This window comes from Heterocephalus glaber, unplaced genomic scaffold (assembly GCF_053883595.1).
Source record: "Heterocephalus glaber isolate CG9 unplaced genomic scaffold, H.glaber_assembly_v1.0 deba00000738, whole genome shotgun sequence".
In the NCBI taxonomy this organism is placed as follows: domain Eukaryota; kingdom Metazoa; phylum Chordata; class Mammalia; order Rodentia; family Bathyergidae; genus Heterocephalus; species Heterocephalus glaber.
Window position 1 is genome coordinate 7,020,648 of NW_028258161.1, and position 23,004 is coordinate 7,043,651.

Below are 23,004 nucleotides of genomic sequence, written 5' to 3' on the forward strand. Positions count from 1 at the left end.
ACAAATACCCAATAGTAGGAAAATATTTTAAGTAAATTATTCAACAACCATATGATGAAATATAATCAGCTATTTTAAAATCATGTTTTTGAAGGATATTTTAATGGTAAAAAAATGTTATAGCAAGGATGAAAGTAGGCTGCAAACCTGTTTACAAATTTGGAAATAGTTAACTGTGTCATTATCTTTGGGCAAAGGGAAAGTTTTTCTTTTTTATTCTATATTTTCCCAAATTTATATGATAAATGTACTGTGCTTTGTAGTAAAAAAAAAAAAATGTTTTTAAGAAAAGATTCTGGGGAAGGGACTGTAGTTGTTTGTTAAATTCAGATCTTTTAATATTTAAAATCCAGTTTTACAATAGTGCTAGAAATAGTTCACTTCAAGTGAATGGCTAAGTTTGCCAGGAAATTACTAATTTTAAAACGGGAGGAAAACCCTCTGTGGGTGATACTTACATTTTTCTGGTAGTTATGAAGAAACCACTAATTTTCTAAATCAGTAGGCAATGAGCTAGAAATTTCTAAAGCTATTTAATTTACTACACTGTGCACCACCTGTTTTTTCACAGAGTCCCTGTATTTTACAGGAGAAGAAAGTTTAAAATGTCTTAAAGCAAGAGCAGTTTATTTTAAATATCGGTTGAAATTCTGTGTTTAGAAAAGATTTAATAACTGCTGAAAATGAGTACCAGATTTCTTTAATTGAAGGAGACCATTTTCTTGATCAGCATTTTGAATGAAATGTGACTATTCAGATGGATTATTTGGCTTTTATTTAAACTTAAATATTGCTGTTCAGACTGAACACAGGTACTGTATGAAATATTGAATATGCTTATGAAAGATTGAACCTCTGTTTTATTTTACAGTGTAGCTCTTGCAATATATTATCACATCAAAAACAGGTATGTGGATGATTAATTTGTGCTGAAAACACATCATATTCTATTGTGCTTATTTTTTCCTATTATTCTGTAATTGCCTCAGGCTTTTTCTTTGACCTTCTTAACTCATATTTTCATAGAATTTCTAACGATACAGTATAATTTACTAAAACTTCCCTGGTAAGTGATGAACTACTTCTGAATCAAAAGACACCAAGTGGGTGTTTGGTTGAAATCAGCAGAACAGAACAAAGCTTGATAATGTTAAGCTTCTTCTTCATTCCTTATTTTCTCTTTAATTTGTTTAAATGTTCTTTTATAACATGTTATTTCAAAACTTTTAACAAGAAAAATATTAAATGTATTATATTTTGAATCCATTCAAGGAAATGTTGGCATCCGTTTAAACATAAGCTGTTTTATTGTATTCGAAGCCCTCTCTTGGTATAAAGCGTATTTGGCAATGACTCAGTACATTTAAAAAGTCAGTAAAAACAAGGAATTAAAAAAACTACCTCAAATATGTTATTTCAACATAAAACATGTAAGAATACCTTCATTTGCCTTTCTTCTTCTTCTTTTTTTTTTTTAAACTCAGCAGCAACACTTTTGCTTCAAGCCTGGGATAGTAAGCCATACTTATAATTCATCCTTTCTAGATGCTCCTTCACACACACCAGTAGTGAGAAAACCCAGACATTTGCAAAATACTGACTATAGACTCTTTAAGGTTGTGACCACGCCTACTCTACAGAAAAGTTATTTTTAGTAATTTCCTTTCATTGGATTTCCCAAAGCATCTTCTTAATTTTCCTAAGAACAAAGGCACTCTTATTTTACTGTCCTCGTATTTCATTGATTAATGTGATATTTTACATATATGAGCATAAGAAGTACAGCTGCTGTGATCTGGTTTTGCAGCAAGCAGAGCCACCACCTATCAAGCATGGCGCTCGCCAGTGGTTCACACTCCCTGCAGGCTGTGCACAGTGAGTTAGGAATCAGTAAGTGGGGTCAGTGACAGAGCTCCCGGTGGACAGTGTTCTTGGAAAGCACAAACACAAGACAGGGATTATGTGGAATAATTTTTTCTATATTGTGTTTGTAATTTGCTTAACGTACAAATCCTATAGCCTTGGTGCCTTTGGACTAGAAAAACAGTGAAAATATAAATTTTGTCTTGTTGCTAATTTCTGTGGTAGAAGTTCAAACTTTTAAAATATTTAAGTTTAAAGTAATAGGATTAATGCCATTAGTGAAATTCAGTTGCCCCCACCCAACGTGCACGCATACGCACTGCCGATTGAACCTAGAACCTTTGCACTGAGCTACGTCCCTAGCTCAAAACCCCACCCGTCCCTTTAAATTTTGAGACAAGGCCTTGCCAGAATGCCCAAGGCTGGCCTTAAACTTGCATTCCTAAGATATTTCTTAGTTGTTAATTTTGTTTTGTTTTGTTATTTGGTACTGGGGGTGTAAGCCAAGGTCAGGTACATGCTAAGCTTGCTCTTTTACCACTGAGCCATACCCCAACCCAGAATTCTTGCTTCCTAGGCTATCATGGCTCCTGATATCAATTTAGCCAAAGTTGGTAATGATAACAGCCAACTTTAATAGTGCTTACCCAGACTGCTCTCTAAATTCTTTAAACGCATTATCTGTCTCCTGTAGTTTTAATAGCAAGTCCATGGGGTGATATCGATGGCATCTTCATTATACAGATAGGCAGATTGAGGCACAAAGAGATTAAGTAGTTATGATTATATGAGGAGTACTTGGGCAATTGGTAACTGAATCCAAACAATCTACCACCCAAACCTTTAATCATACTGCTTTTCTAGATTAATGGTAGTAAGTTAGGTCAGTGAGTGGAAGCCAGGCCTGGTGGCACAAACCTATAATCACAGCATTTTGGGAGGCTGAGGCAGGAGGACCACAAGTTCAAGGTCAGCCCAGGCAACTTAACAAGACTCTGTCCCTAAATTTAAAAGGGGGCTGATGGAAGGGCTGATGATATAGTGCGGTATGAATGCCCTGAGTTCAGTCTCCAGTGCTGAAAAAAGTGAGTGGAGGTGGAGATAGTCCAACTAAAAATGTGACTATTTGTGAAGAAGCAGAATTAATCTGTAGATCAGAACCTGCACCTGCAAGTCTCCAGGGAAAGGACGGTGTAACTGCCACAGAGCGCCTCCTCAGTGAGCCATGCAGGGCAAACCCCTGGTGCTGACAAGAGACTTAACATGAGAGAGATGGTGCTGCCCAGTGGAGTATACAGCTTTTCATGGTGGTCGGAAGGAACAGGTCACTTTGCAGAGGGTAGTTTTTTCCAGTCATTTTAGTTCAGGTTCTGAATCTTCATTTCTATTTCCAATCTCCATTTTCATTATTAAAATTACTTCTGGTGAATGTTTCTCTAGAGTGCCTAATGGCCTTGCCGGGGCTGGCATTCATCAGGAAAATTGAGCAGGACCTTTGGTTGCCTAAGACAGTGGGTGCGTAGCCAGGCTTGTCTCCCACAGCATCTGTGTACCTTGTAGAGGGAGTGAGGAGGGTGAGGGAATCTGCTGTTTATGAGAAGGAGCCATTATCAAAGGAAGTACAGCCAGTGCCCCAAGAAGGAGCTGTCCTTGTGCTCTCGACTTCTGCTATTGGGTGGAACCTTTTGCCACTTGTATTTGTCCCAGTCTTTGCTGCCATATTCACACAGGCAGGTGCAGGTGAGCACAGTGTCAGCAGCCAGAGCTTTAATTCCTGTTGGGCAAATGCAGCAATGAAAATGGACCTGCTTTGTTAGTTACTTCTTCAGTTTTACCAATGCCAAACTTAGCAGAAATCATCCTGTTTGTGAAGATGGATGTGTGCTAGGGACAAGTGTGTAAGCCTTCTGATGTTCCTAAGCTTAGCTGATGCTGGAAGCACAAACTGGAAACTTCTGTACGTGCTGTTAGCCGAAAGTAGTGGCATCCAGTTGGGGTTTTTAAAGAAAAAAATTAGGAAAGACTCAAATTAAAAAAAAATGAAGATGGCGCTGTCACTGGTGAGCACAGTGGTTCCCACGGAGCCCAGCAGCCCAAGGCAGGGTACAGACAGTGACACCACTGCTGTAAACTGTGCTGTGCTTACCACCCTGTGACAACCAGCCACTCTGTCACGGGCTTACAGCTTAGCGGGCAAAGCCTTTTTGCTCTTAGGTAATCAAATAGGCTGCTGTTGTAGACATTCCCACCTGGTCTCCAGGACCATTGAAAGGTCATTCTCAAACTCAGACTTTGTCTGGGTCAGCCACCATGTGATTTTGTTTTGTTTGTTTTGTTTTGTTTTGTTTTGGTACTGGGGATCGAACTCCGGTCCTTGTGCTTGCACAGCAGGTGATGAAATGTGGCTTTAATTTATGCAGATCTGTTAGCATTTGCTCAGAAGTAGTGTGTTAAAAGAAATGTAGGTCTTTTGCTTAGATGTAGTTCATATGAAAACTCGGAAAATTAAAATCTAGATTTTTTGCTTAATTAAACTACGTATTTTGGTTCATGTTTATTTTAGGCCTCTCCACCCCATGGGCTGAGTGCAGTCCTGGACAGCAAGTGATGTGGCCCCACAAGATTATAAGCTTTTAGCATTATTGTGATTTTTAGCAGTATTTTCCATGCTTACTTTGCGCAGTCCTTGAGCATGGACTGTTGTAATATTCACTTTCCCATTGCTGAGGGAAAACCCGACACCCGCAACTTACAAAGAAGAGAAGTTTACTTTGGCTCACAGTTTCGTTGGATTCAGGCCTTAGTCAGCTGGCTCCAAGGCAGAAACGGCATGGTGAGGATCCTTGCCAGAGAAAAGCTGCTCACTTCGTGGCAGTCAGGAAGCAGAGACGGAGAGGAGCCTGGACAAGAACATACCTCCCAAATCACACCCCCAGCGACCTGCCCTTCTGACCAGGGTCCACCTCCAGACTGCGGACTCTTGGGGGACATGTTTAGATCTAAGCTGTAACAGGTAGACAAGGCAAGTCTGTAGAGGAGGGCACAGTGCAGTGCTAACTCCACCTCCCGAGCCCAACACACATGGTCACGTTGAAACTCACAGGTGCCTCAGACACTCCACGCCCACCTAGGACATGGCGAGGGAAACACAGCATTGCCAGTAATGGTCTGTCTGCGAAGACAGGTCTTCACTGTTACTAAGCAGACTTGTAAGTTTCCTTGTTAACCATGGGCTTATGTTATGTTATTTTAATGTTATAAAATATTAAAAAATAAAGGAAGTTTGGGTACTTATCTATTAACTATGTTATTTACTTGATATGAGGCTTAAGACAACCCTCTATAGTCAGTGCAGCCCAGGCAAGCCAAAGGTTGAACATCCATACTTTATTTCCATGGACTACTCAAAGCTGCTTAAATATTGTGCCCAAGAAAGACTGGTCTTTATTCACCAATAACTGCCATCTCTTAAATTTAGCACTGTTTCTTGAAATAAAGTTGAATCACATTGTATTTTTCTTATATTTTAAACGATACTCATTATTGCAAAGAATAAATTCCATTTTCTGTTATTCCCTCCCTCTCCCCAGGGACCCAGATGGAAGGATGCTCTTAGATATTTTTGATGAAAACCTTCACCCTCTTTCGGTAATCTCCTCTTTGTGTCATGAGATCATTTAATTTTCTTTTGCACCTATTGGATATCCAGTCATATGACAATATTTCCTTCTATAGAAATCTGAAGTGCCACCAGATTATGACAAACACAACCCAGAGCAGAAGCAGATTTACCGGTTTGTTCGGACACTGTTCAGTGCTGCGCAGCTGACAGCTGAATGTGCCATTGTCACTCTGGTGAGTACATTTGGGTCGCTCCTCCAGTTCACCAGAGTAGGGGCATACACAGTGTCTTCACCAAGTAGCCCTGGGGAAACTGCCTAAATGTGATGATTTCTTTTCTCCTGGGAGACTATAGAGTATGTGTATTTGAAAAGAGAATGTTCCACAGTCCTCACCTGAAAGTCATTTGTGAAGTCACATTCAACCAATAAATTACTGGAGTGTTGAAAGCAGGTAAGTAAGACAGTTGGGCTAAGGGAGACTAAGAGGAGCCAAGACCACCCCCTGTTAATATCTGGTTGCCACGTGTTCATTCCTTATAATGATGTTAATGACATCAGTGAGGTATGATGAATATATAGCATCTTATATAAACATCTGGGTAGGAAGGATGTATATATTGCAAGCCTGTGATTTATCATTTTGATATAGTGTGTCTATAAAATATTCTGACAATATGGAAGTTATCTGCATTTTAAGACTTAAGACAAAAAGTGAAAATGGTCTTTAGATTCTTGCAACTGGACTCTTTAGGTCAAATCGCCTTTGGGAAGAGATTTAACAGTGGAATCCGTTGTCCATGACCTTTATACTGTGTGTAACTCAGGTAAGAAATTAGCTTTGCTGTGAGTGAGCTATCCAGGAGATCAGAATACCCTTCCCTGTAGCTTCTAAGTGACCACTGTGTGACAGAAATTGTACAGGCGACCTGGGGACTCTCGTGTCCTTTCCACACTAAGAACTCTGTGCCTTTAGCTTAGTTCCACAGTAAACATGTATGCTTATGCATTTATCTGCTCTTGTAATTGTTTATTCTTTCTCACTGAACTTGCAGGCTAAAGGGCAAACAGATGTTCGAGTCATTGTTTGGTGATTTAGAATGATTATAGGTTCTAAGGTTATAATTGAGAACTATATTTATTTTGTTTCCCAAAAGGATTTCAGTCTCTTACCAAAAACACAAAGCAACAGGTTTGAGATTTTTGTGTAGGGAAACTGAAGAGAATCTATGCCTGAAGGAGGGCAGAAGGTAACGTGTGAAGGAACCATTGATGGGAGTAATACTGCAGTGAATGCCGTGAAAAAGGGTTCTTTCCAAGCTGCAGTACAAGGTGGTGGAGACATTTTTCTTTTTCACCTTTTCTTTGGGCGGAAAATAAGAGCTGACTCTGACCTAACAGTGCCTAATTGCTTAAATGTATTATTAGAGTGAAGGAGAGGATTTGACCAGGGAAGACAAGGCTAGTGATTAAGTCCCTGCTTCTCGCCCATTTCCCTAGTCTAGACCGAACATAGAAGTGCATCCCCCAGCATCCTCTGATGGCAGCAAGGCCAACAGGAGGATGGACTGCTTCCTGTCTTTGGAGTACTGTAGGAGTGGCACCTTTTTTGTGAATAATTTTACGACTGAAGTCTTCATTTGCCCTGTCAGGATATTGGTTGCTACTGGAGGAGAGCAGCTCTGGAGTCTTTGTGCTGGCCTGGCACAAAAGTCCAGTACTACTGCTGCTCACCCTGGGGAGAGGCAGCCTGCATGCTGTGGGCAGAAGTTAGGCAGACAGTGTTCTCAGGGAGACCTGTTGGCTTCGTGTTTCCTTCTCATATCCTCAAGGGGTAGAAGCAGTCATTTTGGACAGATCTGGTTCAGAGTTTTCAGACATGCCTCTCTCCCTGCGTTCCTCCTGCGCATATGCTTGGCAGCTCTGTTACCATGCTGTGGAGAAGGGGCCAAAGTTATTTGTGGCTTTGCTGCTGGTAAAGAATGAGCCTACAGCTCCCTTCAGAGATGCAGAGTCTAGTTAACCCAAAGCAGGTATTTCACAGATCAAAGGACAGTTTTAAAAGAGTAACAGTCACATAGTATCACAAATATTTTTTTAGCCTTATAGAACATGCTAAAAACTCTCTTGATATTGGCACGGAGGGAAATTAAAATAGGGGGTGAGGTCATTGAATTTCTGAGTTAAGTTATGTTTTTCACATAAGATACTTTGTAAGGTTGCCATCCCCAGCTGAGAAAAGTGAGGTCCATCATGGTGAGGTGGGCAAGCCATAGCGCTCCAGGGCCACGAGAAGGCACCCATTTCAGTTGCATACGTTACTTGGGCAACAAAAGAAAGTTCACCTCCTGTCCAAGCCAGGGAACTTTGTAAGGATGAGGAGCTTGTACAGGGGCCAGATATTCATGTATCAGCAGAGTAGCTTTAGCTTAGCAGGAGGGTGGGGAGGTGAGTGTGGGTTGTGCAGAGTTAGTGGGACCTTGATAGAAAACTTTATAAATTTTTTTCTCTTCAGTAAAGACTTGTCTTGCACCTTGCTGTCATTAAAGGCTGTTGTTCCTAAAATTTCAGTCACTTAAATACACCCACAAAACAAGAATATGTAGTCTCCATTTCCCCTGGACTTTAATTTGCTCAGTTATACCTCAGTGTCGTAGCAGCACTGTGTACCTGACACAGTGCTTTGATCTTATCGTACCCTTTGTACTGACCCAAAGGAGATCTGAGTCCTTTCTCCTTTTGAGTTTGAATCACAGCCTTAATGTGGTCTTTCTTGCTTTCTGTCCTTTTTCCTAATGTAAAAGTGTTTTGATGCTTCTTGTTTGTATTGGGTAGAATGGGGATAAGATTTTAACTGGATATTCTTGAATTGCTTTTACAATAAACCAGTTTTATAGTCTTTAGAAAAAAAAAAAGGTTTATTCAGGTTCTTCTCTCCTGAGGCCATTTAGGTAGTTTTATGTCTTTCTAGGAATTTGTTCGTCTGCCTTAGCCAACCTGCTGGCATACAAGTGTTCATAGTATTTCTCTATGATTCCTTTTATTTCTGTAAAGTCTTTAATATTCCCTCTTTTGTTTCTGATTTTCCTAATTTGAGCCTTTTTCCTTTTTTCTTGGTTGGTCTAGGTCAGTGATGCTGAACCTTTTAGAGCTTTCAATGATAACACATAGCCATAGGTACACCACTTAAAAGTTTGTTAATTTTTTTTGTTTTCCGAAGAAAGAACTTTCAATTTTCATTAGTTTTTGTGTTTTTTTTTTTTTCTATTCTCTATTTCATTCATTTCTCTTTTAATATTTATTATTTCTTCCCTCACACTTGCTTTAGTTTCAGTTTGCTCTTCTGGTCCTTTAAGGTGGGACATTAGGTGATTGATTTGAGATCTTCCTCTCTTTGTTTCTCCCTGTGATGCTGGGAATGAAACCCAAGGCCTCACAGCCCCGCTCATGCTAGGAAAATGTCGTATCACTGAGCTGTGTCTTCAGCTCCTTCCTTTTAATACAGGCGTTTGCAGGGATGAATTTCCCTCTCAGCTTTAGCTGAATTGCCTAAGTTATGATACATTGAACTTTCATTTTCATAGATTTTTAAATTTTTAGATCAATTTTAGATTTACAGAACAATTGTGAAAACAGTTCAGTTCCCATATGCCCCATATGTAGGTTATTAATATTTATAAAATTAATATAACAAGTACTGTATTATTGCTGTATTAATATATTTGTTACAATTAATGTACCAATACATTGATATACTATCATTAACAATGTCTATGCTTTCTTTACATTCCTTAGTGTTTTTTTGGTTTTTTGGTACTGGGGATCAAACTCAGGACCTCGCACTTGCCAGGCAGGCAATGTGCTGGTGAGCTAAATCCCTGGCCCGTGTTCCTTAGCCTTTTAACCGGTATCTCTTTCCTGTTTAGGGTCCTACCCAGAACACCACTGCACAGTTAGTTACCTTGCGTCCTTGGGCTCCCCTTGGCTGTGACGGTTTCTCAGACTTCCCTTAGCTTTGAGAATCTTGACACTTTTGAAATGTACTGGTCAGGTGTTTTGTAGAGTGGCCCTCGGTGGGGACTAGTCTGATTTTTATTTCATGATTAGATAGACAGAGAGGTAGGGAAGGAATCATTTTTTGAGGAAAATAACAAAGAGTCAAGTACCATTTTCATCATGTCACATCAAAAGTATGTACAGTCAGCATGACTTATCCCTGTTGTGATAATCCTGATCTCCTGGCTGGGAAGTCTGTTAGGTCTCTTTGATACAAACTTACTCTTTTTAAACCTTTTCATATTCTATTCTTTGGAAGAAAGTCACTACATAAATAGTAGAGTTAGGTTTTACCTCTCTAAGTGATGTATTCCTTTAAAGAAGAGATTTTGTTTTTGTGTTTGTGATACTGGGATTTGAACCCAGGGCCTTCACACTTAGCTATATCCACAACCATTTGTGGTTTTTGTTTTGTTTTGTTTTGCTTTGCTTTCTTTTGCTTTGAGACCGGGTCTCGTGAAGTCACTCACTTGCCCAGGCTGGGCTCAAACTTGTGATCCGTGCCTCAGCCTTCTAAGCGCAGGATTACAGGTATGTGCCACCTTGCCCAGCAAGAGTACTTTTCTCTCAGTGATACACATGCCCAGCAGGGTGGCTTTCCAGGGCCAGTCCTTGTTGCATGCCTTTCGGCCCCTTCTCCGAGGTGGTGCTCTGATGTGGTGGCTGTGAAGTCAGCTTATTCTGGCCCTCCAAGATTATCTTTTCGGGTTACTGAAATTGTTTCTAGGGAATTCAGAAGCTGATGTTCAAAGAGCATCTACTCAGTGAGAAGTCCAAATATCATATTCAATTGCTTTCCCACTTGCTGGTGAGTAAGAAGCTAGGTGGTTATATGAGCATATATCTAATCTCAGTGATGGGGAGTTTAAGACCTACTGTATGTGTGCAAATTAATTAAAGTCAAAAGCAGGTCCGGTTATGAGATTTAACTATTCAAAGTGCAGATGAGTATGAGGCAGTGGTTTTAATACTTTTTGACTCAGATCAAAGTAAAAAATACGAACTATCACCATGGTAGTGCATGCCACCTTTGGAGATTTCACCAACTGGTACTTTTCAGCTCTGAGGCTGTCTACTCTTTTCTATTTCATTTTTTTAAATGCTGCTCATAATTTTCTGTTTTTTAAAGTACCCACTAGTAGGTTACAACTGCCATTTATAACTTACCGTGATACACAGTATTACACTCCCAGTACGGGCGTCTGCGTGAGTACCCTTGGCTGACCCACGCACAGCACTCACCAGGCTCAGTAAGGGGACAAGAGCAAACTCAGCACTTGTAGGATGCAAAGGGACATCTCCCGGGAACCTGGTGCACTCTTTCACATGTGCTCTTCAGTGCAGTCATACACTTTCACATGTACTTCAGCCTCGGCAGTGAGCTGTGACAGTACTTATAAAATGTGGTCTCCCAGCAAAGCCCACCGGAGACTCCAAACTCGAGGTTTTTATTGAGGGCTGGTCTCATGAAACACCATCTGCCTGCCATCCCTCAAAATTCCAGCTACCAGGAGGAAAGCATATTCAGCATAAATCACAGTTTGCATAAACAGTTTAGGCACAGTGAGCAGTTTTTATCCATGCTGAGAATGGCGGGGACCCTCCTGAAATCAGTCTCCACAAGTTGGCTGAGAACCATCCTTGGAAGCAGAATTTCTCTAAGGAGCAGTCTCCAGCCTGCTGTGTTTGCTCCTTTCTGCTCACTCTGCTCTTTTGTTCCTTTTCTTCTGCTGATGTCTTTAGGTAGATGACTGGAACCACTTCTGGGCTGCACAGATCTGCTCTTACTGAGCAAAGGGTGACAAATGCTAAGTGAATGTCTCAAAAATGTGTCTGGGGGTGGTGCACATGGGCCCTCAGTTGTGCTTGAGGTGTGCTTAGTGGCCAGTCCTTGCCATGTAGAAATGTGAGGCTGGGGCCTTCCAGTGTGTGAAGAGTGGAAACCTAGACTTATCTGTGAAAGTTCTTAAGACTTTTTAATAGAAGCTCTAAGTCAGATAAAACCTATGACTTGCCAGTTTTGCTTTAAGCAATGGGGAGAGAACATCAGAGGTTTTTGGACATGCTGCCATAACAAAGTATCACAGACTGCATAGCTTTAAAAAACAGAAATTTAGCTGGGTGTGGTGGCATGTGCCTGTAGCTCAGGTGCTTGAAAGGCTGAGGAAAGGATCACTTGAATCTGGGAGTTCTGGGCCAGTCTGGGTAACACCCTATCTCAAACAATGAAAAAAATGGGGGACAGAGAGCAGAGAGAAAGGAAGTGGGAAAGAGAAGGAGGAAGGGAAAGGAATTTGTTGTCTCAGAGTTCTGGAGGGCAGAAGTCTAAAATAAAGATGCTGGCAGGGCTGGTTCATGCTACGGTCTGTGACAGGCAGATCTATCTGTTCCAGGCCTCCTTGGTTCACAGTAGATGGCTGTCTCTGTACTCGCATGGTGTCTCCCTGTGCTTGTGTCTGTCTGCTAGAAAGACCTCAGTCCTTTATGACTAGGTCCACCCTTAGAGCTTTATGACCTCATTTTAATTTGATCAGCTCAACAAAGACTTTATCTCCAAATACATCACAGTCTGAGTACTGGGGTTTAGAAATTCAGTCTGTGAATTCTGGGAGACACAAGCCACTAAATAATGTAACAGCAGGACAGGATATTGATGAATTCATGCATGTATTTTATGAAGATCTTTGCAGAGATACCAGTAACTTACTGACTTACATTCATAATGTAAATGTGTAGTTCAGGGTACTGGAAAATCTTACAGCATCAAATACTAAATGAGTTTAAATGTGAAAGTCACAGAAATTTTATAAATAGGAAATTATAATTATTCCTTTAATTTTTGCCACAAAAGTAGCAATTGATAGAGTTTTGTTGAATGCTGAGAGTTTGGGTAATTATTCTTGTACTACAAAATAGTACCCCTTATGAAATAGTTACTTGGAGTTAGGGTACAGTTAGGAGTGGACTGAAGCTACCAACTCATCTTGCGAAGCTTTGATGCTATGCTCTTGACCTAAGCCACACCAGAACATGCTCTAGTCAGCTAAACCAAACAGCTGTAAGACAGGATTAAAGCCCAGAAGGGAATTGTACCTTGTGTGGATTCAGACAGTGAACTAACCTAGCATAATTCTTTAAAATCAGACGAATAATTTCAGCATCATTTGGATTTTGTTTATGGGCTTGAGTTTCCATGAATTTGAATTTTATCCTCCACACAAGTGCCTGGAACAGTTTTGTAACATGGAATCAAATGAATACTTCTGTAGCTCTCACTCATTAACCTCCATTTTCTAGAAAGACTTCTTAGGACAGCCTTCATGAGTTTAATTGTACTAGAATGTCCCCTTAGCAATGTCTAGGGATATTGTTTAGGAAAACCAATTGTACATTATTTTACTTGGCAGAGAATTAAAATACCCACATGGGGGGGGGGGGGTTACTAAAGAAATTGCAGCTGACCCTTGAATTTAGCTTTATTGGCAAATGCTGCTAAATTGCATGCTATTAAGTAGACCTTATTATAAATACTGCTTTCCCTCGGACATGAGGTATAATTCAGTGTCCCATTCCTTCAGTTAGCCCTCATGGAATATCACATGTGGTAGATGATTATTGGGTGGGCTTTTTTCAAACATTAAATATTATCTAGTGTATTTATTAATGTCTGTCAACTAAAATAATTTAAGAAAGTCAGGAGAAAATCAAGTAGACACCTTTTTGAGAGACTTGCCTCACTCGTGTACAAAGAGTAGAGTCTTCAGGATTTGGGAGGACATTGCTTATAACCTCTTTTTCCTGGTGGTTGAAGCTTTGGGGCTTAGGTCAGACCAGTCTCACCTCTGTACTCTCAATCCACTTTTATTGTGCATGTTCTCATCCTGTCCTTAGTGGAGAATGAGAAGAGTTTGTCATCAGCCTTTGTAAAACTGCAGTCTGGTATCCTGAGGTCGGTGCCCAGCTGAAATTCTCCCTGGTGCCATCTATATCTTTGTCTGAAGAATTAAGATCTTTGCACAAATAAAAATCATCTAGGCCCAGGGATTTAGCTCAGTGGCACAGTGCCTGTCTCGAAAGCACAAGGTCAGGAGTTCAATTCCCGGTACCAAAAAATAATCATCATCTAAGACTTTAACTTGCTCTCTGCTCAAATTTAATGTAAATAATGCCACTAAGAGCTAGAATCTCCAAAAATTGATAAGGTTATTGAGCTCTGCTGAGTGATATATTTTATGTTTTGACCTGTAGTTGTCACGACCAAATGCTGCTGTTGTCAATAGAAGACACTTGGAGCCTCCCACGATTCTCACAGTGCAGTAAGGATGTTGCACTTGATGTCTTCCTGGGCCTTGCTCCAAAGTCTCTCTGTCACAGCAGAGTGCTACTCTTTTTCCCTGGAGCTGCCCCCCTGGACTTCATGTTCTCCACTGATCTGTCTCACAAACCAGTGAGTCAGTATAGTTTCTTCCCTGAATGCAGATCATTATTTTGGTCATTTTGTAGTGAAATTCCTGTTACATTTCTCCTGAGCTTCCTTGCCCTAGTGACACCTGTGTGGATGACCCTTTGCTCATTTGTCATGTTGGGCAGGCAGGCATGCAGGGAGTACCACCTTGTCCTGGCATTGTGCAGTAAGATGAGTTCTTTGTCATCAGGGAAATTGCGGCTTACTATGGGAAAGACAGGTAAGAAGGCAATGAAACTATCCTGAGATACTTCAGCGTCATTCGGATTTTGTTTATGGGCTTGAGTTTCTATGAGTTTGAATTTTATCCTCCACGCAAGTGCCTGGAACAGTTTTGTAACATGGAATCAAATGAATACTTCTGTAGCTCTCACTCATTAACCTCCATTTTCTAGAAACAGTTCTTAGGATACACGCAGCAGTAAGTTGCCCATTTCATTACCTCCTGAGTAAAACACCCAGTCAGACCTGTGGTCACCTTTCACAACCTCTTCCTCCTGTGGCCCTCTGTGTCAGAGGCAGCACTGTCCAGCTACACCAGTTACAAGCCTGGACTCTCCCAAAGGAGCCACCTTCTGTGGCCAGTGGGGCTGCCTCCAGGTGTCTGGAGCATGCCTGTTGTCTCTGTCATGTCCCCAGTTCAGACGTTGGTTCCCTCTGTCAGGACTGCTTCATAATGTTCCAAGGCCTCTTCCACTTTGCAGCCACGCTTAGCACAGCGCCTGGCACACAGTGGTGAGGCCTAAGTAGCAGGTGGTACTGGAGTCCACTTCAGAAAGTGCCTCTCAGCCATCCTCTCCCCGTGATCTTTTTGCTGCATTATTAGTCTCTTCTGGCATGCCCGGTGCTGCCACTTAACGCATTCACACCGTGACAGCGCTGTCTCCCAGCCCATGTTAATCACCCTCTGTCCCAAGAACCTCAAGTCCAGCCTCCTCCCGAGGCCCCCGTGAGCCCCTGGTGTTGTGCCCCCCAAACCTTTTCTATCCCATTCATGAATACTCTAATTTAACTAAAATAACCTGTACTTTATGTATTGAACATTTTCTTTCACAATCTTTTTTAAAATTTTGTAATGTTGAAGATTTATAGACATTATTTACTAGGAGTAATTATAGTGCTGTTTAAGTAAGTTTCATTGTTTTAGAAAGCAGGTTCTTATGAGTGTGGATGATGACTGTCGAATTTTGTTTCTCTTTCATTCAGAGTTCTACTTTGCAAATGTATCTGATAAAAACTGTAAGTTAATTTAGAGAAGTATAAAATATTCTAATAAACAGATTTTTCTAAAAGAAATTAAAGGCATTTTTACCTTATGACCCAACTTAAGCGCAGTGGGTTTTGTGGGTACTTCTGATGGCTGTCTTCAAGTCAAATTTTGCCAATTTAGAAATCCTATATTATTTTGTTTCATTTTACCTACTTGAAAATAGGGTCATTGAATCAAAACCACAGTGAGATATCACTTCATACCAATTGGGATGACTATTGTCTCCCTCTCTTCCAAAAAGAGGATAGAAAATAACAGGTGTTGAGGAGGATATGCAGAAATTGGAACGCTTAGGCATTGCTGGAGTACAAAATGGTGTAGCTGCTGTGGAAGAAAGTATGGTGGCTTCTCAAAAACTAACAATTATCATACAATCCAGCAATTCTGTTTTGCATGTGAACTCAAAAGAGTCAAAACCCTGGACTTGCCCACATATTTGTACAGTAGTGTCCATAGCAGCATGACTGAACAATCAAAAGGAGGAAGCAACTCAGATGTCCATGGACAGATGCGAGGATGAACAGAAGGGTATATTCAAAGGAGCATTCAGCCTTAAACAGGAAGAAAGTTCTGGCTTACGCCACAGTTTAGGTGAACTTTGAAGATAATATGCTGAATCAAACAAACCAGTCAAAAAGACAGCTATTGTGTGATTTTAGCCACCTAAGTACCTAGAACAGTTACACTTATAAAGACAAAAAGTGCAGCAGTGGTTGCCAGGGCTCAGTGAGCCTTGCTGAGTGGGTGTTAAGTTTCAGTTGGGGGCGATGGTGAGTTCTGAGTTGGATGATGGTGGCGGTTTCTGAACAGTGTCATCTCTTGGTGCTGCAGAACCACACACTTGAAAATGGCTAAATGTAGTGTCATGTTGTATACACTTTACCAGAATAATAAATGTTTGGGTTTGGCACTAAGTGTGAATATAAAATTATCTCAAAATGATTAATTTTAAAATAACCTGTTGATTTAAAAACTACAGGGTTTTTTCCCTCCACATTCTTTGTGCTCTTTGCCAGAATATTTGTTGAATTGGGGTTGATAATAGTTGATGGAGTGAGAAATTAACTCGTGGCTCCTGGGATTTGTTTGTGACTCACTGCCTTTAAAGATCTACATTGTCTAAGTATAGATTGTGACCTCCAGCCTGTTTTTCATCAGATTCATTAAACCCTTTGGCCTTTTACAGATAATACAATCAGATAATAAATCCCTGTTTAAAAGGCTAGAGAGATGGAGTTAAACAGATGTAGAACTTTCTTGAGTGTGCTGATGTGTAGCAGAGAACGGCCTTCAGCTCTGGCCTTGCCTGTCTTCACAGGTGTACCTGGAGAGGCTGTTAACATACGCGGAGATAGATATCTGTCCAGCCAACTGGAAGCGGATTGTGCTAGGGGCAATCCTGCTGGCTTCCAAGGTGTGGGATGACCAGGCCGTGTGGAACGTGGATTACTGCCAGATCCTGAAGGACATCACAGTGGAGGACATGTGAGTGGGGCTCCTTCTTGCCTCCGTGAGACTGTTTGGGAAGGAAGCGGTACGGAGTGAATGAATGGGCTGAATGTATCTTGGGCTGGCACAACAGGGACTGAGCTGTGGCGACACAGAAGCCTGTATTTTGCTTCCTTGTGGGGCAGGGGCAGGCACCAGCCTTACTCCCTGGTTTTATGAAACTGGTTTATGGAAACTAAATTGTAAGCAAACATTTCTTTAATTAGGAAGGTGTAGGCCAGCCTCAAGGTGGTGTATATTTGGGCTGCTTATGACGTGGCAGGCGGTGACAAAGCTTTAATATCCCAAACAGTCCTCTTGAGTAAAAAGCCTGACCCCAAAAGCAGAAGAGCTAAAATATTACCTGTTTCTGTTTAAGAGAATGAATGTGTGCACTGTAGTGTCATATTTTGCAAATTCAGTTTCTGAAAATCAGCCTGTATCCCTGGGGCCTGTCCTATGTGTTCACCATCGGCTGTATGGTCTCCCCCCAGCTCAGTGGGAACTGTAGCCTGGGAGCTGCTGCTTCCCACCCCTAACTCGCAGGGCCAGTTGGCTCTCTCAGCTGGGTCGATCCTCAGATTCCTGGGAGGAATGTTTATGGGAAACATTACACAGCCACCTGGGGCTCTCTGGTGTCTGGGGAGGCAGAAAATGGAATCAGAGGCTCTGAGGAAGAAGGTGTTGTAGAAACACAACCGGGGCGAACTACTTAAGAGTTCCTGGTGGTGACAGTCACTCCTGACACCATTCTTGCTAATGTGTTCTGCGTATTTTTTTGTTTGACTTAGCTCTTCACCACACCTTCCTGGGGCAGCTTTCGGCATGAGGAGGTTCCCTGCTGCATCCCAGGCCATGTCTGTGTCCCTGGACCCAGCAGTCTTAGGGGTCGTGGCTTCTTCATGAAGCCAATGATTTCTCCCAGGCCACAGGTACAGGGCGTGTTGGTTGCAGATTCCCCACATTGCGGCGCTCCCTGCCTGTGGTCCCAGGTCCCCAGGCCCCGCATTTGTGGGCCCTTGGGAGGACACCTATTGGTGCTGTTGGGCCTTTTGTTGGAGAGCCTTTTGACCTGTAAACCTTCTACGTCCGTGATTCTTCATCATGTGCGGTAGTAAAATCATACAGAAGTTTCTGATCTAACACTATAATAAGAAAAATGAAATTTTTCAGTAAAGAATTCTGGCTTGTGCCCTTCATCATGGGCTCATGTCTCGTCTGCTCTCTGGCATGGGATGACAAGTTGTGTGCCATGTAAGTGCCTTCCTGGTCACCCTTCCTGTCTGGTGCAGTAAACGATGTGACCAGTGACTTAACATGAGTGGTAGCACCTAGGTTCTGTCAGGGTGCACAGATAGCCCTTCCTCATGGTCTTGCCCACGTGAAGTCCAAAGAAAATGCCTGCTGAGATCATACTTGGGTCTTAAATATTACTGTTTTGCTATTTACCATTATCTTATATATTATCTTGCCATTTATTATTATACCCAGCTATTTCCAAAAGGAAATGAGATGCAAATCACAAATGCACAGAAAGATTAAAACAAAAGAACGGAGAAAAATAAAGAATATGAGAATTGGAGAGGAGCTCTTATGTTTGTGCTCTTATCCTCAGTCCACCAGCAAAACTGAACTTTTATACAAACTTAGGATTCATGGAAAGTTCTTTTTTTATTAAAGCTTTGAGGAAGGCTGAGGATGTAGCTCAGTGGTACAGCACTTGTCTGGCAAACAGATCCTGGATTCAGTCCCAGCACTACAAAAGAAAAAATAATTGTTTTTACTTTTTTTTTTTTGGTACCGGGGATCAAACTTGGGTCCTTGCGCTTGCAAGGCAGGCGGCGGAACCACTGAGCTAAATCCCTGGCCCAAAAAATAATTTTTTTGATGAGGGCATTTTTAATAGTTCTTTTGTTGGGCCATGAATACTTTAAACAATTATACATTATAATGAGTTTGAATTGTGTGCAAAAGAGTAGCAGTAAACATTTTATTGAATGAAGTTGCTTCTTTACTCAATTTTTTTTTTTTTTTTTTTTTTTTTTTTGGTACCGGGGATCGAACTTGGGTCCTTGCGCTTGCGCAGCAGGCGGCGAAACCACTGAGCTAAATCCCCAGCCCTCTTAGTATTTTAAAGAACCAGCACTGTGCTGAGTATTCTCGTGAAAGTTGTAGGCGTTATTATGTCTTGAATGAGATTGATGTGTTTTAGCCCGGATTTTGTCCTTTCCTTGAAGTCTGTTATTGACCACGCAGCCCTGTCACTGCTAGCCACTGGCTGAGTCCCATCACATTGCACAGCATTTGGCAAATGACTCAAATGCCCATGGCTGACGAGGGAGAGAATACATACAGGGAGAGTTAAAAAGCACATTGTCAGTAGTCTTCCCAAAGAAACTCTGGGCTGGTACTCTATTTTGTTGCCATCTCCTGGGCTCAAGAAGGGATCCTACAGAAGGTGCAATGCTGTGTGAGAGGATCCAGGGTGTCCAAGGCCCCTTCAGCTCAGGAGCCTGATGTCCTGCAGTAGACCTGGCAGCAACTCAGCTACCTGAGCCCGGGCCAGTTCAGATCTTTACATGGTAATTCTGCTGTTGTCTTCAGAGTCACAGTGATGCATGTTTAGTGCCCTGTTTAATTTGTGGTGTGTGTATTAACGTATTATGAAAGCCTATATACTCTCTTAAGGAAAACTGATCAGATAGTTACATATAAGGAAATGTGGGAATGTACAGTTTTCCCCCTGCCAAGAGGTAGAAGGAAGAGTGTTCTTTCTAGTAAAGTACATCAGCCAGAAGAATACTCTTGTGCCGTGTGTTTACCCTTCCTGATTGCACGGAGGCATTTGGAGCAGGTGGTGTATCTGTTTCAGGGCACAAGCTGATGTCCATGAGAGCAGAGGCCTTCACACAGTTTAGCTTAGGTGAATTTTGGAAAATTGTGTGTATAACCACTGCATTTTTAAGGTGATACTAAATTTTTTCTCATAAGTTTTAGAAACTCCAAAGAATGTCATTTGCAGAATATTTTAAATCATAGTGTTTTAAACTTAAAAGTATGCAGTACAGACTGAATATCATTGCAACATGGAACCCATCATTAGCCACTGTCTTAAGAGTTGAACATTTTGTATTGTTCTTCTTCTGTGAATTCATTATTTCCTTTTCAGTTTCCTCCCACATTAGCTTATTCCTCAAATTTCTCTAACAAAATGCACATGTGGGTTAAAATTGCAGTGTCATTTTCTGGACTCTCTTGTTCTAACATGAAAAGCGCTTTCAGGTCTGAGTTTTTAGCACCCAGTTGATCAAAACAATATAAACGTTACAAATTTTGATCAGAATCATTAACTATAATTAGTAAATTTATGGAAAATAGATTTCTTAATGAGATCAGTGTAGCTCTTTTTTCCTTCACTAATTTGTATTTCTGTGTAGGATTGTTATTAATCGATGGAATGAAACACAGTTTAGAATGTTTTGTTCATCTCTTCTGTAACGTAAGAGTTGACAGTGTATTCATGTAAGTAGATGAAATTGCAAGGAAGTTTGTTACAATAGCATTACTCAAGTCTTTAAGTGTTTTTCAAAACATACAGTAAAATTATGGTCACATTTTGGTGAAGATAATCAAATGAGACTTACCAGCAACTCCTTCCTTTTATTGAAAGCAAAAATAGGAAAGTTATTAAGTTATTAGCCCATCGTCAGAGTTTTGAGAGGTTGGTTTTGACTCACATTTTAGAAGCTTCAGTTTTGGCCTGCTCAGCAGGCAGAAGCGGCATGGTAGAAGGGTCTGAACTAGAAAGAAAGGGAAAAGAGGAGCTGTCTTCCCAACAGACCCTGGTTCTTATCAGCAAGTCAGTCCTGACACGCCGGTAATCCAGTCGCCTTCCCACAGCACCACCTCAGGGCAGGAAGCTTGGGGAGCACATCTAGATCGCAGCCGTTCCAGTGTCCCAGCATGATGAAGACCAGTGGCCCACTTAGCCCGGTAACAGATCCTGGGTGTGAGGAGCTGAATAGCTCCTGAGAATTCCTGTGTTGAACACCTATTACCCAGTTCCTCAGACTGTAGCTGTATTTGGAGATAGTCTTTAAAAACATAGTACGTTAAAATAGGATTATGAGAGTGGACCCTAATCAAGTCTGGTATCCTCGCAAACAGAGGCGAGTAGGACCCGGCCAGCACTGAGGATGGCCCTGTGAGGACACAGGAGAGAACTCGGAAGAAGCAGCCTGTCAACACCTTCATCTTGGACTTCTAGAAGTATAAGACAATAAACTTCTGGTATTTCTGTCATTGTATTTTATTATGGCAACTTTAACAAGTAGTAGATTTTAGTAATAGGAAATGGAATTTTGCTGTGACAAACACCTGAAAATGTAAACACAGCTTTGGAGCTGGATAATAGCGTGGGAAAGAGTTTCGAGGCATGTTAAAAACAAAAAAGCTGCATTGCCCCCAAAATGATTGAGGGTACAAGTAGGAACCTTGAAGGCAGTTCTGGTGCAGGCTCAGAAAGGAGGAGCACTGTGGGGGAAGCTTCTGTTACCTCAGAGGTGTCAGTGTTAAGCTGCTTCTGGTGAGGTCTCGGGCTGAAATGAAACTGGAGGAAAGATGACCCTTGTTACAGAGGGGCAAAGAACTTGCCCAAACTGTGTCCTAGTCTTTATGGAAAGTAGAATGTTTAAGTAATGAACTTGGATATGTAACTGAGGAGACTTCAGAGCAGTGTTTAAGGCACTGCCTGGTTTCTTTTCACTATTTTTCTAGTAAAATGTAGAAGAAAAAGAAATGAAAGATGTGGAAAACCTCAGCTTTTCCAATCTTGGCCTATCCCTATCACAAAAACACGAGAAAACATACTCTGGAGGGAAAGCTGGGGTTTGGACATACTGTGGTGTTTGCAGAAGAGTTGGTAGGTGTGTCTCATGGATCTGCACAGTATTGGAGCAGAAATGCTGTCCGTTTGGAATGAAGAGCACAGAGATGGCACAAAGTAAGGCTGATAGACTTTTGGGATTCTGTGGGACTGTTTGGCTGTGACTTGCATTATCCTTCAAGAAAAAGGATAAGCAACCCTGAAAGCAGTTCAGCTGTCAGCATGGCTTCCACTGCCACCAATAGTCTGCAGACACAGGCCTGGGGCACAGGAAGTTCCCTTCCCGTGGACTCCTGGGTGTGCAGGCCCCACCAGCAGGGCTGGTCTGTCCAGGGGCCAGATGATAAGAGCATCACCCAGAAAGATTATCCTAAAGTCTTGGAGTCTAATGGAATTTGCCTTCTTGACTTCAGACTTGCCTAAGACCCCTTTCATCTTTCTGAAGGAAAAAAATACGTCTGCCTTTGGAAAGGAAGGGTCTGTCCAATACCGCTCCCACGATTCATTCAATTTTGGTAGAGGCTACTTGTCTGGATTCCTAGATTCACAGCTAGAAAAGAATTTTGCCTCAGGATGAACCATACTTCAAGCTTCACCCAGACATAACTTAAAGAGATTTTTAGACTTAGACTTGAGGCTAGAATGGGTTAAGACTTTGGGGCTGTTAGAGGGGTGAATGTGTTTGTGTGTTCTGCACATGAACTTGGGAGGGCATGAAAGCAGTGTTGTATACATGCATTCTGGCTCCACGCACCCAAACTCATGAGTGAAGTCCTAACCTCTAGTTCCATAGACTGTAACCATATCTGGAGTGGGTTTTTTTTTTAAAGAAGTAGTTAAAATGGAGTCATTGGGGTGAGCCCTGGCCCAGTGTGGTGGTGTCATTTTAGAAGAGATCAGGACTTCAAAAGGGAAAACTGAGAGATACAGCAAGATGGCCATCTGTCAGCAAAGAGCGGCCTCAGAAGAAACCAGTCCTGCTGATACCCTGCGCTGGTGCAGCTTCCAGACTGAGAAAATAAATCCTATTGTCTCAGCTACCTAGTCTGTGGCATACAGTAACCCTTGCAAACTGATACACCCAGTAAACTTCACTGAAAGAAGAAATAAAATCCACAGCATGGAGCTATTTGGATGTCTGTGACCTTGAACCAAGTTTGTAGAGAGAGAAGCTTTAAGATGCTTTGTAGCATGAGCACAGAATCATAGATTTAGTGTTAGAGTTGTTGCTGTCAGTTTTTGGCCGTGCTGGAGATTAAATCCAGGGCCTTGTACATGCCAGGCAAGCACTTACCACTGAGCTACACCCTAAGCCCTGGAATTCTTTTTAATGAATATTTGATTAGGGTTTTTTTCC

At 41.6% G+C, this 23,004-nt stretch overlaps 1 protein-coding gene across 3 annotated transcripts in view; it reads left to right on the top strand.

Annotated features, from left to right (window-relative positions):
• The window catches only part of Ccny (cyclin Y), a 166,382-nt gene that overhangs the window by 133,273 nt on the left and 10,105 nt on the right, over positions 1–23,004 (top strand). For all 3 annotated transcript variants that reach the window (XM_004861884.4, XM_087206937.1, XM_087206938.1), the window contains 4 exons: positions 872–907; positions 5,454–5,511; positions 5,599–5,718; positions 16,593–16,759. In XM_004861884.4, coding sequence (XP_004861941.1) covers positions 872–907; positions 5,454–5,511; positions 5,599–5,718; positions 16,593–16,759 — 381 coding nt within the window. The remainder of the gene's footprint in view (positions 1–871; positions 908–5,453; positions 5,512–5,598; positions 5,719–16,592; positions 16,760–23,004) is intronic.